This window comes from Rhineura floridana, chromosome 3 (genome assembly GCF_030035675.1).
Source record: "Rhineura floridana isolate rRhiFlo1 chromosome 3, rRhiFlo1.hap2, whole genome shotgun sequence".
In the NCBI taxonomy this organism is placed as follows: domain Eukaryota; kingdom Metazoa; phylum Chordata; class Lepidosauria; order Squamata; family Rhineuridae; genus Rhineura; species Rhineura floridana.
Window position 1 is genome coordinate 213,827,460 of NC_084482.1, and position 16,318 is coordinate 213,843,777.

General features: G+C 49.5%; 1 protein-coding gene across 3 annotated transcripts in view; it reads right to left on the minus strand.

Annotated features, from left to right (window-relative positions):
• TAP1 (transporter 1, ATP binding cassette subfamily B member) overlaps positions 1-16,318 on the minus strand; it is a 26,672-nt gene continuing 10,354 nt past the window's right edge. Inside the window, exons 7-13 of one of the 3 annotated variants that reach the window (XR_009761684.1) lie at positions 15,798-15,977; positions 11,597-11,770; positions 10,099-10,258; positions 8,600-8,736; positions 6,369-7,596; positions 4,044-4,146; positions 1-1,458 (exon numbers count right to left, since the gene is read on the minus strand). Coding sequence is in view for 1 of the 3 variants with exons in the window: in XM_061620709.1 (XP_061476693.1) it covers positions 7,348-7,596; positions 8,600-8,736; positions 10,099-10,258; positions 11,597-11,770; positions 15,798-15,977 (900 nt within the window). In the remaining 2 variants the exon portion in view is untranslated. Of the gene's footprint in view, positions 1,459-3,556; positions 4,147-4,470; positions 7,597-8,599; positions 8,737-10,098; positions 10,259-11,596; positions 11,771-15,797; positions 15,978-16,318 lie in introns of those variants that run through there. The other 2 variants (XR_009761685.1, XM_061620709.1) reach the window with 2 other exon arrangements.

Below are 16,318 nucleotides of genomic sequence, written 5' to 3' on the forward strand. Positions count from 1 at the left end.
ATGATGGCTCTTTTGACGTCTTTATAATGTTTTCATCTTATTTTATAGGGTCTTTTTTATTTTTTAAAAAAATCTTAATTTTGTTTATATTGGATTGTTTAATTTTTGTCACTGGGCTTTTGGAAACAGCTTTGCGACCTTTTCCTTGACGTCTATACACCTGAATAAAATTGCGCATGGCATGGAAAAAGGTTTTGTCCCTCTCTCATATTGCTAGAAGTCCTGGACATCCAACGAAGCTGAAGACGGAAGATTCAGGGCAGACACAAGAAAGTGCAGAATTAAAATTCACTCCCACAAGGGGCAATGATGGCCGCCAACTTGGATGGCTTTCAAAGAGGATTAGAGACAAATTCATGGACGATAGGGGCTACTAGCCAAGATGGTTATGCTTTCCATTATGCTGGAGGCATTAGTGTAGTGGCAAATTCAGAAGTGCAGGGTCCTTTCATGTTACAGCCACGCCCCTCCCCCTTTTTTGTAGCTGAGCTGTGAATGAGATCTTTGTTAAAGCCTTCTTGCACCACAACAGATGTCCTTAGGAGACAGTCAGCTACTGAGAAGAGCCTTCTCAGTGGCTGACTCACCTCCTGTCACTCTGATTGGCTCCAGTCAGCAGGAAAGGACATGGGAGCATGTGAGAAGACTCTTCTCAGTGGCTAACACACTCCCCTTCCATGCTGACTGGCTCACAGAATGCTGGGACCTGGCTTCCAAAGAAAGTAAAGGGTCTGAGGCCTTGGACAACTACTGGTTGGAAGCAGTAAATGCCTCTGAATACCGGTTGCTGGGAATCATAGGGAGGGAGACTTTCTCTTGCTTTCAGGTCCTGGTTGCTGGGCTTTCCTTTGGGGCGTCTGGTTGGCCACTGGGAGAACAGGATGCTGGACCAGATGGGCCTGATCCGCTGGCCTGATCCACAGGCTCTTCCGATGTTCTTAAAAGCAGCAAATAAATCACTAATGGAGCACTTTGAGTGGGGCGCAACCTCCCCCATCACCCCCCTCCCGTTTGCTGAATAGACCACACAGGCCCTGCAGAACTGGCCACTCCAGCCTCGGACAGCACCCACCTCTTTACTGGGGGAGGCCTCTTGACATCCCGCACACTCCACTCCATTGTGAATGTCTCTGCTAGCATGGCGATTCAATGACAGGAAACCCCTAGCAGCTGCTGTTCTTTGACATCTGCCATTCAGCACCTTTTTCCATTCTGAGCATAAGGAAGCTGCCCCATACTGAATCAGTGGTCCATCTAGCTCAGTATTGTCTACTCTGACTGGCAGAGTCCCGTGTTTTTTTGAGGTGGGGGTCTCTCCCAGCCCTACCTGGAGATGCCAGGGATTGAACCTGCAACCTTCTGTATGCAAGCTAGGTGCTCTACCTAGTCCAATCCAAGGCAACGCTTCAGTGGCATATAACAATACTCCCTTGTCATTATTACGCTCAGGACTGCAGCCTGAAAAGACAGAAGGCCTTGTCTGCCCGCAGAAAAAGAAGAAGACAGCACAAAGCTATGCACAGAGTTTGCAAAATAAATAACCACACAACCACCACTACGAATAAAAGGGTTTTCTACCAGCGAGTGTTTGGCGTCGCTCCTCTCCACCGCTAGGGGGCGCCGGCTACACACGCAGGGGCTGCCAACAAGCGAATCCCTGGGAGTTCTAGCCTTCCGTAACCTAATCTGACTAGAAACTGATGACGCATCCTATCCCACGTTCAGCTATTGGCTCAGTGGGACTCTACCAGGGCTTCTCGTTCAACAGCACTTGCCGACCGCTAGGTGCTGTACTAGGAGGCGGCGGAGGAGGGGTGGAGGGAAAACCGCATAGGCGGTTTCATGGCTCTGAAGCCGACGCTAGAGCCGAAAGAGAAGCAGCAGACAGACAGGCCGGCCGGCCTTGCTGCTGTTTTCCCTCCCCCTTTCCTTCCTGAGCGCCCCACAAAAAAGTCTGCTCTCCTGACCGCATGCGTTGCATTATAACTATCCTGCAACTGCAAGCAGCTCATTTTTGATTCTAGATCCATTGCATGACTAACTGACTGCAAAATGTGGCTGCTTTTGGGGGTCCCTCCTGCTCGCTCCGCCGAGTGGGGCCCTGGACGTCGGGCACTAAGTAAGTAACCCTTTACCCGGAAACCATCACGAGTTGCGAAGCCGTCGCTTTCCTAGCAGAGAGTTGTGCCGACTTCTTTCTCCAATCAAGGCGCTTGAGTTGTTTAAAAAATGGAAATGGACTGCCTTCAAGTCAATCCTGACTTATGGGGACCCTATGAATAGGGTTTTCCTGGTAAGCGGTATTCAGAGGGGGTTTACCGTTGCCTCCCTCTGAGGCTGAGAGGCAGTGAGTGGCCCAAGGTCACCAAGTGAGATTCATGACTATGTGGGGATTCGAGGTTGTAGACCAACACCTTAACCACTATACCACACTGTCTCTCTACTGAGTCTTTAACTGCTGTGCAAAAGAGGAGAAAAAAGAAATTGCCCAGGGGATTTTCCCCATCACTGTTTCTCAGTGCTGGAAGGAACAGCTGCACCAGGGGGATTTCTGCCTGTCTTGCAGCTGTTAAGAAGGCGGGAATGGTCAGTCATTGAGGAGGAAGGCAGAACACTCGCAGTACCAGAAGTTAATTATATGCTTGGGGTTCACTACCCCCCCTCCCTCGAGCCAGTGTGGTGTAGTGGTTAAGGCGTTTAACTATGACCTGGGAGACCAGGGTTCGAATCCCCACATAGCCATGAAGCTCACTGGGTGGCCTTGGGCCAGTCACTGCCTCTCAGCCTCAGAGGGAGCCAATGGTAAACCCCCTCTGAATACCGCTTACCATGAAAACGCCGTAAGACTTGAAGGCAGTCCCATGTCCCATTTTTCCCCTAATGTCATACTAGAACTAAGCTTGGTAGTGAACGTGAATGAAAAGGCAGTCCCATGTCCCATTTTTTCCCTAATGTCATACTAGAACTAAGCTTGGTAGTGAACGTGAATGAAACTTTTTTTCAGACACACGAGACACCCCACAATGGGTTAAAGCTATGGAGGAGAAGCTTTGGCCCACCATCTCTAACTACAGTAGGGCCCCACTCATACAGCGGGTTATGTTCCGGACCCCCGCTGTAAAGCAGAACCCATTGAATAGAATGAATGAATGAATCTTTAGAATGGAGCGATGCCCCAAAACAGCCGTAAAAGCGGAACAAGCGCTGTATGAGTGGGGCTTAAGTCTAATTGCGTCTAATTGAGACCGCTGTATTAGCGAAGCACTGTAAAGCAAAGCGCTGTAAAGCGGGGCCCTACTGTATTGGCAGGGCCGGCTCCAGGCATGCAGGGGCCCTTGGGCATCAGCTTGTCCTGGCCCCTGGCGCACGGCCCCCCCACATTCCCCCTACCTGTCTAGTCTTTTACCATTGCCCTTAATGAAGATGGCAGCTGCAGTTTCTCTAAGGGAAATGAAGCCTCTGCCACCATCTTTGTTGATGGCACACATTCGTGCTATGCGTGCACATCTCTGCCATCAACTAAGATGGCGGCCGTGGCTTCAGTACCTTAGGGGAGCTGCGGCCGCCATCTTCATTAAGGGCAATGCTAAAAAGCCCGCTGACAGGGAAGTGGGGGGCACGGATCATGGAAGGGGAGCGGAGGGCCCCTCAGGGGCTCCTGTAGCTCCGGGGCCCTCGGCCCAGTGCCCAACCTGGCCGCCCTTTAGAACTGGCCCTGTGTATTGGCCATGTGGCTGCTGGGAGTTGGAAGTCCAGCCGCATCTGGATTTGGAGACGAGGCAGGCAGAGAGGCTGGCTCTCTGCATCATGGCTATAGGATGCCTCCTGTAACACTGGTGGAAAAACTGGATATTGGACTGCTGATGCCTTGAACCCCTCCATTCTAAGCTCAGGTTGGAATGTGCATAAATAAACAAACCATATTTCATAAAGACACCGCAGTCTCCGCTGACCTTCTTCCTAAAGGGAGCCAAACCCTGGGGGAGCACAGGGACCCCAGAAATCTCACCGCTCGGAGATTGAGGGAGGCGCACAACACTTACAGCTTTCCCGCCCTGAGCGAACATTTTGCTCGGGCTCTGTAGTTTTCCATTCCTGCCTGTTTTCACCTTTGCCCATTTCCAAGGTTAAGCTGGAAGGTGGCATCTGGGAGAGAGCGAAAGAGAAAGGTAACCAGCTTCAGAGGCATCACTGCAGGACTAGTACACTTCAGATGTAAACCTGTTGCATTTTACAGGGGTCTTGTTGGGGTGGAGCAGCCTTTGTCAACTTGGTGCCCTCCAGATGATGTTGGATGGCAGCTCCCATAAGCCCCAGTCAGCACTGCACTGGAGGGCACCAGGTTGGCGAAGGCTGGGAAAAAGAGTATCATCATTCAAACTCATTTACAGCAGACATATAAAAAGGTGTGTTCAGTTTTCTGGGGGAGTTGGATCAGGCCTTAAAAAGACAGTGAGAGACAAAAACCTCTCAAAAATTATTTTAATTTATACACATGTACAACAAAGCATGTCTCTATTCACACACATAATACAAAAGCATTTTTTATATAAAAACAACTGGAGAAACCTCAACATTTTGAGCAGTTGCCTAGTCCTGTTTAAGGAAGGATGAAACTGAAACCCTTAAAAACAGTCTTTGGTTAGTCCCCTATAAAGCTCTTTGTTTCCATATTCCTTTAAAATATGTAACAGAATAGGTCCATAGAATATCTGGGGCCAGCCCTACCATTAAGGAGAGCGCCAGACAACAGTGAAGGACTGAAGCACAGAGTTGTGGGTGCCCTACACCTGCTAAGCTAGCCTGCTGTCCCACCACCGGCAATGAAGTGAAATTCCACTGCCAGTCCAGTCAGCGTGTGTATATACATATTGCCATATTTGCCTTGAACAGCAATATGTCTGGAGCCAGCCCTGATAATATCACAGGAGAACACGAAGACCCTTGCTGAAGACGGGCACGTTTTAAGACTGAGACAGAAGAACAAGCGCTTTGTCCTGAGGGGCCACAGACGGCATCATGGAAACAGAGTCACTCATTTCAGGCATTTATCTACTGCAGGTGTGGAGAAACCCAGGCCTGGGGCCCAAATGCCGCTCTGCAGGCCTCTCTATGCAGCCCTCAGGACACCCTCTGGGCTATACCCCTCACCACACCCTCCTCGACTGCTTCTGCCTAGTTGGAAAGCAACCTTGAATTCTGATAACGGTCACATCCACACCATATACGTTTACATCACTTTAACAGTCATGGCTTTCCCCCCCCAAGAATCCTGGGAGCTATAGTTCCTTAAAGGTGCTGAGAGTTCTTATGAGGCTCCCCCAGAGCTACAGTTCTCAGCACCTTTCCAAACTACAGTACCCAGGATTCTTTGGGGGAAGTATGATGTCCCTGTATATATATATGACTGTAAATATGGTAAGTGCGGGTTTATTAGAGTTTATGTGGTAAGTAGACTGAGTGAGAGGGGGGAGTACATGGGCTAGAAGGCTGGAGAATGTTGTATTATGATTGGCTGAGCGTTTGAGTATCTGAAGGTATAAATGAGAGGATGACAGAGCTGTTAGGAGTTCTGTTGGTGGGAGTTCTGAGGGAGGTTGGAGTTGGTTTTGTGGGTTGGATTGGATTAGGCTGGTAGTGAGGCAGGGTATTGATGACTAGAAACATAAAGAGAAAAGCATCTGATGAAACCATACGCTTGTTAACGATACCTTTAAGTAATCTTGTTATTCCTGTGTATATAAATAAATATTTCTTGGTTTACCTAACGCCTGATCCTTGGCTGGGTTTGCACAGACCAGAAGGGTGGGCAGGGCATATACCAAGGTTGGGAAACAGTATCAATGGTGGCAGCGGTGAAGAGATAGAGTAACATCATCAGGTATCCAGAGCAACCCAGGGCTGTAATCTTTATAGGCACAAAGATACAGGGGGGTTGAGGCCTGCAAGTGCACCCACACACAAAGTATCAATAGGCCAGGAGGAGACTAAGGCACAGTCTCAAGGCAATATTGAATTACAGAGAATGACTGGTGGTGCTGCCTAGCAGTGGGATCTTGAGAGATCTTTGCTAGAGCCGGTGAGAACCATTTAAAGACCAGGACCCTGAGGTGGGACTGTGACAAGGCGGTGACCACAGGCGGGATCCTAGCAGGTGGCGCCTGAGGTGGGATCCTGACAGGAAGTGGCCTGACAGGAAGCCATGACTGTTAATAATGTTCCTTGAAAAGTATGGTGTGAATGTGACTAATATCTCTTCCTCGTCTGAATTTTTGTAGGGAGTGTGTGTTTTATAGAAAACGGGTTTTGCATGGCTGAAAGGTATCCTGCTGTATAAAGGGGAGCGTTAGATCTGTTGCTCCACTTACTTTTGCCTCTGACCTGTGGCTCCTGAAAGGTTCCCGTGAAGGAATACGATCTCAAGGCTGAAAAAGATTCCCCACCCTTGATGTAATGCTTTGCAGATGCACGACTTTCCAAACTGGCTTACGACATTTGAAACTATTAACAGCCTCAAAGATTTTAAACAGTACAAAATGCAAAACAAAATGGAGGACGCTCTCCTGGTGCCAGTGCCGAAGTTAAGATTCAACAAGACAGCCCAACTGGCTGTTATACATGGAATTGTGGGAAGGGCAGTCTGTCCTTTACCTCAGGGAGCAAAATCTATTGGAATGGCCCCGAAAGTGAGGGAAGTATTGCTGAGGGGGGGCACAGACAGAAGCAGAGTGAGGATCTCTCCAGTCCACACGAGGTGTGCCATCTCTAGGTTGACGTAAGGGAGGCGTCAAGGCAGAGAGGATCATGGGACTGAGGCCTCTACTCTATGGTAAGCCACTGTGAGGATGCTGGATTAAATGGGCCTTGAGAAGAGCCTGCTGGATCAGATTGATGTTCTTAAGGCAGCAGCATGTTCAATATTTATAAAATTTATAAAAAGCGATTTCTTAACACCTCTGTAGTACTTCTGTGGCAGCAGTGTGTAGAGAGTGAGCCAGTGCTGCCTAGGGCTGATGTGAGCTGCAATCCAAAACAGCTTGAGGGCACCAGGTTGATGAAGGGTGATGCACAACTGTATATTCTGAAGAGGTGAAACTTTGTGAAGTGACCCATCCCAGATGCAGGGAAGTGAAATAAACACTACTATTCTCATCATCACGGAGAGACTGTGAATGCAGACAGTCTGTTTCCTCAGATCTTTTACGTTAGCTGAGGCAACGGGTTCCAGGCTGGTGGATCGGGCTCAGTCTGTGTGTGTTTCCATCCCACCTGCCAAACCAACCAGGGAGTGATGACAGGTAATGGCCCCGGGTTCTAGGCCAGGATCCTCAGACGATTCTGACCCCGCTACAGACGCTGATGATCCAGGCCAGTGATGCCGCTGCTGTCCCCCTCAGCCCCATTCTGCTGCCTCTGCACCAGCTGCCAATAGGTGCCCCTCTTCTCCATCAGCTGCTCGTGGGTCCCCTCCTCCCGGATCTCCCCGTCTTCCATGACCAGGATGCGGTCCGCATGCTCCACACTGTGGAGGCGGTGAGAGATAAGCAGCACCGAGCGCCTGCTGCGGGCCACCCCCTCGTAGATCTCCTTCTCCACCTAGAGAGGGAAAAATGGGATTTATTATCAAGGAGGTAGCCTGACCCCATCTCCTTCCCCCACCCCCCAAGCCGCTGCTGCTACTGTTGTTTTAGGGAACCTGTGCCTTGCATGAGCAGCAGTTCCTGACCCAGTGATGGGGAAACCTTCACCCATCAACTTTCTGCCTGCGCAAAAGCTATTAAAGGCACAGGTGCCTTATCAGAGAAGAAAGGTGGCCACTCTCAATTTGAAAAAAGATCATGAAGAAGAAAAATATTTTTATTCCTAAACATGGTATAAAGAGTATGAACAACCTCCCCCAAAAAGTCTTCCCACAGGGGGTGGGGAAAACAGTCACCCATCATCATGACCCCAGTTGTGCAAGCCATAAGGAACATCAGTGCCAGGGGGAGCAGTAATCTAGTTTTGTATCTGAGGGACAGTAGAATCCACTCTGGGATTTTTCCCAGAACTGGTTTCAGCACATTGGGCAGCTCCTGGAAAACCCGGAGTGGATTCCACTGCCCCTCTGACACGGAGCCACCCGTCGCTATGGTATTGAGCATGGATTTGCTTGCACACAGATGAAGCCGAGGTTAGATTATTTCTGCTCTTTATTGAGAACTGGTTCTAGTTTGGTTACAGGGAGGTTATATTTTAATGAGCATTCATCCTGCCTGCCTTCCCATTTGCTTTTGGGGCGTTCATACATCTTCCCGTCCTTTCCACACTTTTCAGTGTTCATTTTCCCCATCTCTTTCTTTACTTCAAAAAGTCCTGTTTTTTTAGTGTGGATTTGTTGCTCTAGGGCAACAAAGTGTTTTAACCTGCGTGCACAAACCTATATTTACAGTATGTCTGAAATCCTGCCCCAAAACAGTGGCAGTCTGGAGGTGACCTCATTTTCTAGAAAGCCACTGCTGAGGCACCAGTCCCCCATTCTGTCCATCACTACAACTCTGGGCTTCTACCCCTTAAAAGCGAATTCACACACACACACACACACACATGCCCAACTCACCTGCTGCTGGCTCTCCGTATCGAGGGCACTGGTTGCATCATCCAAGATCAGTACTCTGGGGTCTCGGATCAGAGCCCGGGCAATGGCGATCCCCTGCCTCTGACCCCCTGAGATCTGCCCCCCCGTTTCTCCAGCATCTGCAGGAAGGAACAGAAATGGAGGTGTTCTTCAGCAATTCAGACTCCCTCAAACTCCTTCTCTTCCTCCATCAGACCAACAGCATCTGCACTGGCTTCTCCTCAAGTTCCAGGAACAATTAAAATCAGTGACAGCTGATGCTCGTCAGGATCGGTGGGCCCCAGGCTATGGTCTGAAGGCACATGTGGACAGCTCCTTGCTGAAGCTAAGCAGGGTCGGTCTGGTCAGTGCCTGGATGGGAGACGGCCTGGGAACAATATGTAAGCCACCCTGGGTTTCTAGCATGGAAAGAAAGGCAGGGTATAAATGTAATAAATAAATAAAATAAAGGCAGGGAGACCGGCAATAGGTGGCGCCAGAGCCAACAGCAGGCAGAGCCATCTCCTGACTCCCTGAAAGTGAGATGGCAGGCAGGTGGGGGCAGACTGAGGGTGATGGGGCAGCGCCCCACTTGCCCAGATGAAGCAGCCGCCACTGATTAAAAAGGTGCAGGTTTTTTGGCCAATGAATCTCTCTGCTGTTCAGACTCTGAATACCTCCCTCTCCTTTCAGCAACCAGCATCCCGTTGCTGTGGGGTAATGGAGCACAGGAAGGTGCCTTATACCAGGTCAGACTGTTCATCCATTCGGTAAGACTGACAGCAGCTGTCTAGGGCAGCCTTATCAGACCTGGTGCCTTCCAGATGTTGCTGGACTAAAACTCCCATCATTCCCTGAGATAATGGGGCTGACGGGAGTCGGACTCCAGCATCATCTGGAAGGCACCAGGCTGGGGAGGGCAGCCCTAGAGCAGGGGTGGGGAACCTCTTCCAGACCAAGGGCCACATTCCCTTTTGGGAAACCTCCTGGGGTCCACAGGCTGGTGGTGGGCGGAGCCACAGGAAAAAGTGGGCAAAGCAACAAGTGTGACTTTTACCTCTGCAGAATAGGCTACTTTCTACACAGACTCGCACACATGCTCCTCTGTATCCTTCATCCAGGTAAACAAGAGGCATGTTTAGAGTTCATCCCCACCAGACAAAAACACTCAAGGAGAAAGCCATGACTGTTTAAAGTGGAATAATAGTGGAATAAATGTATGGTGTGAATGTGGCCTAGGTGGCTTTCAATGCTAGTCCTACTCAAAATAGACCCACTGAAGTGAATAGATTTGACTGACATAGGTGCATTAATTTCAATGGGTCTACTCCGAGTAGGACTTGGTTGACTACAATCCATTGCAATTAATGAACCTAAGTGAGTCATGCCCATTAACTTCAATGGGCCTACCCTGAGTAGGACTTAGCTGAATACCACCCATACTTGCTACATTGGGGATTTGGAAGACTGTGAGAGGGAGCATTTGGAGAGGAGTCTCCTACCTGTGTTGTAGCCGTGGCTCATTCTGGTGACAAATCGATGCGCTCCGACTTGCTTGGCTGCCTGCGTCACCTCCTCCTGACTCTTCTCCTCTGAGCCGTAAGCAATATTTGCATGCAGCGACCGAGCAAACAGAACTGGAACTTGGCTCACCAGCGCCACCTGCAGGAAGGGCAGAAGGGTGGGTCAAAGGGTCTGAAGGGCTCCTTGATTCCAAGTTGGTGCCAAGCAGACCCCAGAGGTGTGTGTGGACTAAGGACGGGGAGGAACTAGTTAAGTCCACTTTTCGTAACAGGCTGATCTGCTGTAATTCTCCTAAACTTGTGTGCAGATCAGAACACAACCCCCTCTGTTGGATTGCACACTTAAAAAAATTTTTTAAGTGTTTTCAAACTATACAATGATTTGATAAGAATACAGATTACTAAGTTGCAAAATTTGTAGAAAAGCTTAACAACTAGAGATAAATTTGGGATAACACGCTTCTCTGGAGTTTGCAATATAGTTTCAGCGTATAGAGATATGTATTTTTTTCCTAAAAGTGTGTACAAAATGTGGATTTTAAGGATGCACATTCTGAAGTGTGTGTGTTTTGTGTATAAAGGTGCATATTTTGCATAAAAACCACATACAAAATGTGTATTCTTTTTTTAAAAGTGTGCATTCTTTAAAAAACAATCTGCACAAGAAGGGAAGGACCCATCATTGAGCACCAGCAAGACTGAAGTAGGACAGAATGAGTCCATCCCTAGGGTGGAACTGGAAAGTGGCTCTAACATGACTCCAACTACAGGAGAGGATACTCAGACTGACAGAGCAAGACAAATGCTGCAAACGGCACCCTGTTCTCAATAGAAGTTTTCCAGGGTTGTGTAAGATACAGTAGTGCAGTGACAAATTCAGAAGTGCAGGGTCCCTTCATGACAGGGACAGCCCCTCACATCCACGCCCCCTTTTCCACCTTCCCTCCTCTCCCTTGCTCTCCCTGTCATCGTGAGTTCACACTCTACCACTACTGATGCCCCTAGGAGCCAATCAGCATGAAAGGGGAGGCTCGTGTTAGCTGCTGAGAAGAGTCTTCTCAGTGACTGACTCACCTTCTTTCACTCTGATTGGCGCCGATCACCATGAAAAGAAAAGGACTCTTCCCAGTGGCTAATGCACTCCCTTTTCATGCTGGCTGGCTCATACATAGGGACCTGGCTGTGGCCCTGCTCCCAAAACAGCAACCCAGGTTTATGACCCTCCGCAACCCCAGATGACTACACCTCTGGTAAGACACTGCAGATTGCAAAAGTTGCTCAAAGGATGATATGGAGGGTGTGCTCTCCAGGGAACAAGGTTAGGGGAGTCACAAAGGGGAGCAAGGATAAGAGATGAATCTTGCTTCCATCAGTCACTTCTATCAATTCCCAGCAGGCCACCTCACCACCACCCAGTATGCTGCTGCAGTATGGGAACAGTGCCCTCATGGCATTTTGGGGGGTGGGACCCCCTTACCTTTTGGTGCAGGAAATGGTGCTCATATTGGCCCAGCTCTCGGCCGTCCAGCAGCACCCGCCCTGCCTGGGGCTCGAAGAAGCGCTCCAGCAGGGCCACAAGGGTGCTCTTCCCGGACCCCGAAGGGCCCACCAGAGCAGTCACGGTGCCAGGGCGCAGTTCCAGGGACACTCCCTGCGGGCAAGGAAAAAAGCAAGTAAGCTCGGATTTAGGGAGAAGCGTCTCCCACCTGCTCCAGAAGGCGGACACTGCCTTCCAAGTGGAGGCGGTGCTGGGGGTCCAATAGTGGCCAGTGTAATTCCCAGCTTTTTGGGGGGCCCTTGGGCAAGATGCTTCTAGTGGGCCACTTCCTCTTCTTCCTCCTCGAGTTGGAAGAGGTTCAGAAGAGGGCAACCAGAATGATCAAGGGGATGGAGCGACTCCCTTACAAGGAAAGGTTGCAGCATTTGGGGCTTTTTAGTTTAGAGAAAAGGCGGGTCAGAGGACACATGACAGAAGTGTATAAAATTATGCATGGCATTGAGAAAGTGGATAGAGAAAAGTTCTTCTCCCTCTCTCATAATACTAGAACTCGTGGACATTCAAAGAAGCTGAATGTTGGAAGATTCAGGACAGACAAAAGGAAGTACTTCTTTACTCAGCGCATAGTTAAACTATGGAATTTGCTCCCACAAGATGCAGTAATGGCCACCAGCTTGGATGGCTTTAAAAGAAGATTAGACAAATTCATGGAGGATAGGGCTATCAATGGCTACTAGCCGTGATGGCTGTGCTGTGCCACCCTAGTCAGAGGCAGCATGCTTCTGAAAACCAGTTGCCGGAAGCCTCAGGAGGGGAGAGTGTTCTTGCACTCGGGTCCTGCTTGCGGGCTTCCCCCTGGCACCTGGTTGGCCACTGTGAGAACAGGATGCTGGACTAGATGGGCCACTGGCCTGATCCAGCAGGCTCTTCTTATGTTCTTATGTTCACTGTTGCCACTAGGGATGGATGAGAATTTCGATTCTGTTCAGAAATGATCAAATATGCACTTTCCGAAACGATATGGGAACCGAAACAACAGCCATTCTTCGAAATTCGCATTTATTAGAATGTTGGGATGCAGTTCAACAACTTAACATTTGTAAACATGCATATATTAGGAGAAAGTGTGCATCAACATGAATACGTGAGTGAAAATAACAGGCAAAAAGGTACGAAATGATGAGAAACGGCTTGGAAAAAAAGGTGCCTTTGTCAAAACTGCCCACAAAAATGTTTATTTGAAGAAATTCCCACTAAAATGGTGGAAAATTTTCATAAGGATTTAAAAAACAAAAACATTGCAGATTGTTGTAGAAATGTAGAGAACTGAACTTAACATTGGAAAAATGAGAAACAGAGAACCAAAACAGGCAGATCTTTCCATCCCTAGTTGCCGCTCCCCATTTGCCGCTCCAACATTCAATTTCTGGGTAAGGTAATAGAGCGTGTGGTGGCTGCCCAGCTCCAGAGATTCTTGGATGAAACGGATTATCTTGACCCATTTCAGTCTGGTTTCAGGCCCGGCTACGGGACAGAGACGGCTTTGGTCGCCTTGGTGGATGACCTACGCAGAGAGCTGGACAGGGGGAGTGTGTCCCTGTTGGTTCTACTGGACCTCTCAGCGGCTTTCGAAACCATCGACCATGGTATCCTTCTGGGCCGCCTTGCCAGGATGGGACTTGGGGGCACTGTGTTGCGGTGGCTTGGCTCCTTCCTGGAGGGACGAACCCAGAAGGTGGTGCTGGGGGATTCCTGTTTGACTCCTTGGCCGTTGACGTATGGGGTCCCTCAGGGCTCAGTTTTGTCCCCCATGTTATTCAACATCTATATGAAACCGCTGGGAGAGATTGTCCGGGGGTTTGGGGTTCGGTGCCATCAGTATGCGGATGACACCCAACTCTATTTTTCCTTTCCACCTAAAGCCAAGGAAGCTGTCCTGGTCCTGAACCGGTGCCTGGCATCAGTGATGGACTGGATGAGGGCGAACAAATTGAAATTAAATCCAGACAAGACAGAGGTGCTCCTGGTTAGTCGAAAGGCAAATCAGGGAATAGGGATTCAGCCTGTGCTGGATGGGGTTACACTCCCCCTGAAGACACAGGTTTGCAGTTTGGGTGTGCTCCTGGACTCAGCTTTGAACTTGGAGGCCCAGGTTTCTGCAGTGGCCAGGAGTGCTTTTGCCCAGCCAAGACTGGTGTGCCAGCTGCGCCCGTTCCTGGAGACGCCTGATTTGACTACAGTGATGCATGCCTTAGTTACATCCTGTTTAGATTACTGTAATGCGCTCTACGTGGGGCTGCCTTTGAAGACTGTTCGGAAACTTAAACTGGTACAAAGAGCTGCAGCCAGAGTGCTAACTGGAGCTGGTTACAGGGACCATACAACTCCCTTGTTACGACAGCTCCACTGGCTGCCAGTTTGTTTCCGGTCACAATTCAAAGTGCTGGTTTTGACCTATAAAGCTCTATACGGCCTAGGTCGAGGCTATTTGTCAGACCTTATCTCCCCATATGAGCCTGCCCGGGCGTTGAGATCCTCAGGAGAGGCCCTTCTCTCAGTCCCAACACCTTCGCAAGCGCGATTGGTGGGGACGCGAGATAGGGCCTTCTCGGTGGCTGCCCCCAGGTTCTGGAACTCTCTTCCTAGGGAAGCATGAATGGCCCCTTCCTTGCTATCCTTCCATCGGCAGGCGAAGACTTTTTTATTCCAACAGGCTTTTGGACTAGAAGATGTTTAAGATAGGGCCTCATAAGGTCTGTTGTATTGTTCTATGACCCTATTCTTAATGTTTTAGATTGTCTTAGTATTTTAAGTGTATGTTTCATGGTTTTAATGTTACGAATAGTTTAATTCTATTTTAATTGTATATTTTTGTATGTTTTTTACCTATGTGTAGTTTTTATTTGTAAGCCGCCCTGAGTTCCAGTTTTGGAAAAAGGGCGGGGTAAAAATAAAGATTCATTCATTTGTTCGTTCGTTCGTTCGTTCACCGCTCTCTCTGCGTCCAATCCAATCCGCTTCACCTCCCAGAAAGAGGACCAGGCATCTGCAGGTTGTTGATAGTCCCTTGCTTGGGGAGGGCCAGTGAACAGGCAGCAGCAACAGCAAGGAGTGGGGACAGGAAGGTCAGGGCTGGAAACGCCCTATGGAGCCAGCAGTTGGCAGGACCTCTGCACTCTCTCTCTCTCTCTGATCCTTCTCTTCCACTTTCTGTCTCTGACACACACCCCCTTCCTCCCCTTCCTAACAGGCTATTGGGTGGACGGGAGAGCCAATCGATTCTCTTCCTCCTTACCCAGCACACCAAGGCAGAAACAGTGGGTGGAGGGAGCCTCAGAAGCCACAGAGGGGCTGAGAAGGGGAATCGGCAGGCCAGACAGGAAGTGCTGAGTGCCGGATGCAGCCTGGGGGGCAGGGGGGCAGCTCCTCGCATCCATGGATTGGCAATGGGCCCCCTTTCAACTCCTGACTCAACCTGGCTGAGGCCCACGGGAGCTGTCGTCCAAGGATTGTATGCGAATCAATGCTAGTCGTACTCAGAGGAGACCCACTGGAGTTAATAGACATGACTAACTTCCGTTCATTCATTTCAGTGGGTCTGCTCCACTGTAGGGAACCGCAAAACATCTCAAGGGCACTAAATTGGCAAAGGCCGCCTTCAGATATGAAATACTGTTTGCTAAAAAGAAAGAAAGAAAAGAATTCCCTCAGTCCTGCTTAATACTAGCCATTTAAAATTTAAACATTTAGTGTGTTGGAACTATGATGTGGGAGACCAGGGTTCGAATCCTCACCCCACCATCGAAGCTGACCAGGTGACCTTGGGCCAGTCACTGTCTCTCAGCCTAACTTGCCTCACAGGGTTGTTGTGTGGACAAAATGGAGAGGGAAAAGAACCATGTATGCCCCTTTGACCTCCTTGGAGGAAAGGTGATGTAAATGTAATACATAAATAAAGCTAAAACCCTGATGAGACTTCCAAGCAGTTTTTGCTCTCCAACTCCTGCTGAGCGATCACAACTCCTGCTCTTGACATCAGCCGTATTTCATTCAGGTTCATTCTCTGGATCTTGGGTCTGCAGCGCAAAGTTCTCCACCCGTCCCCCTTCTCTAATGCTCTGACCCCCCCTTCCCACAGTTCTGGTTTCTCCCTCTTCTGCCCCCCCCCATCCCCAAGTACCTTCAGCACATCTCGGTCAGGATAGGAGAACGAGACATCTTGCACCAAAACGTGGCCCTGCAAATCTTGGGGCGCCAGCATCCCCGAAGGGCTGATCTGGGGTGTCCGGTCAATGTATTCAAAAACCTTCTCAGAGGAGCCCACAGCTTTTTGCACACGTGGGAAGACGGAAAGGAGGGCCTGGGGAAAGAGAAGATCTGTGTGAGGAAGGAAGCGTGTGGTGTAGGGGGTGCAAATCTGATTGGTGGGTGGTCACCTGGTTGGCCACTGTGAGAACAGGATGCTGGAGTGGATGGGCCATTGGCCTGATCCAGCGGGCTCTTATGTTCGTAAATATTTATTTGCTTCTTAAATTTCTTGTCTGTCCTTCACCCAAAGGTCCCGGATTGTATACGCAGGAAGCTGCCTTATACCGAGTCAGGCCATGGGTCCATCTAGCTCAATATTGCCTACACTGACTGGCAGCACCGCTGCAGGATTTCAGGCAGGGAGTCTTTCCCAACCCTACCTGCAGATGCTGG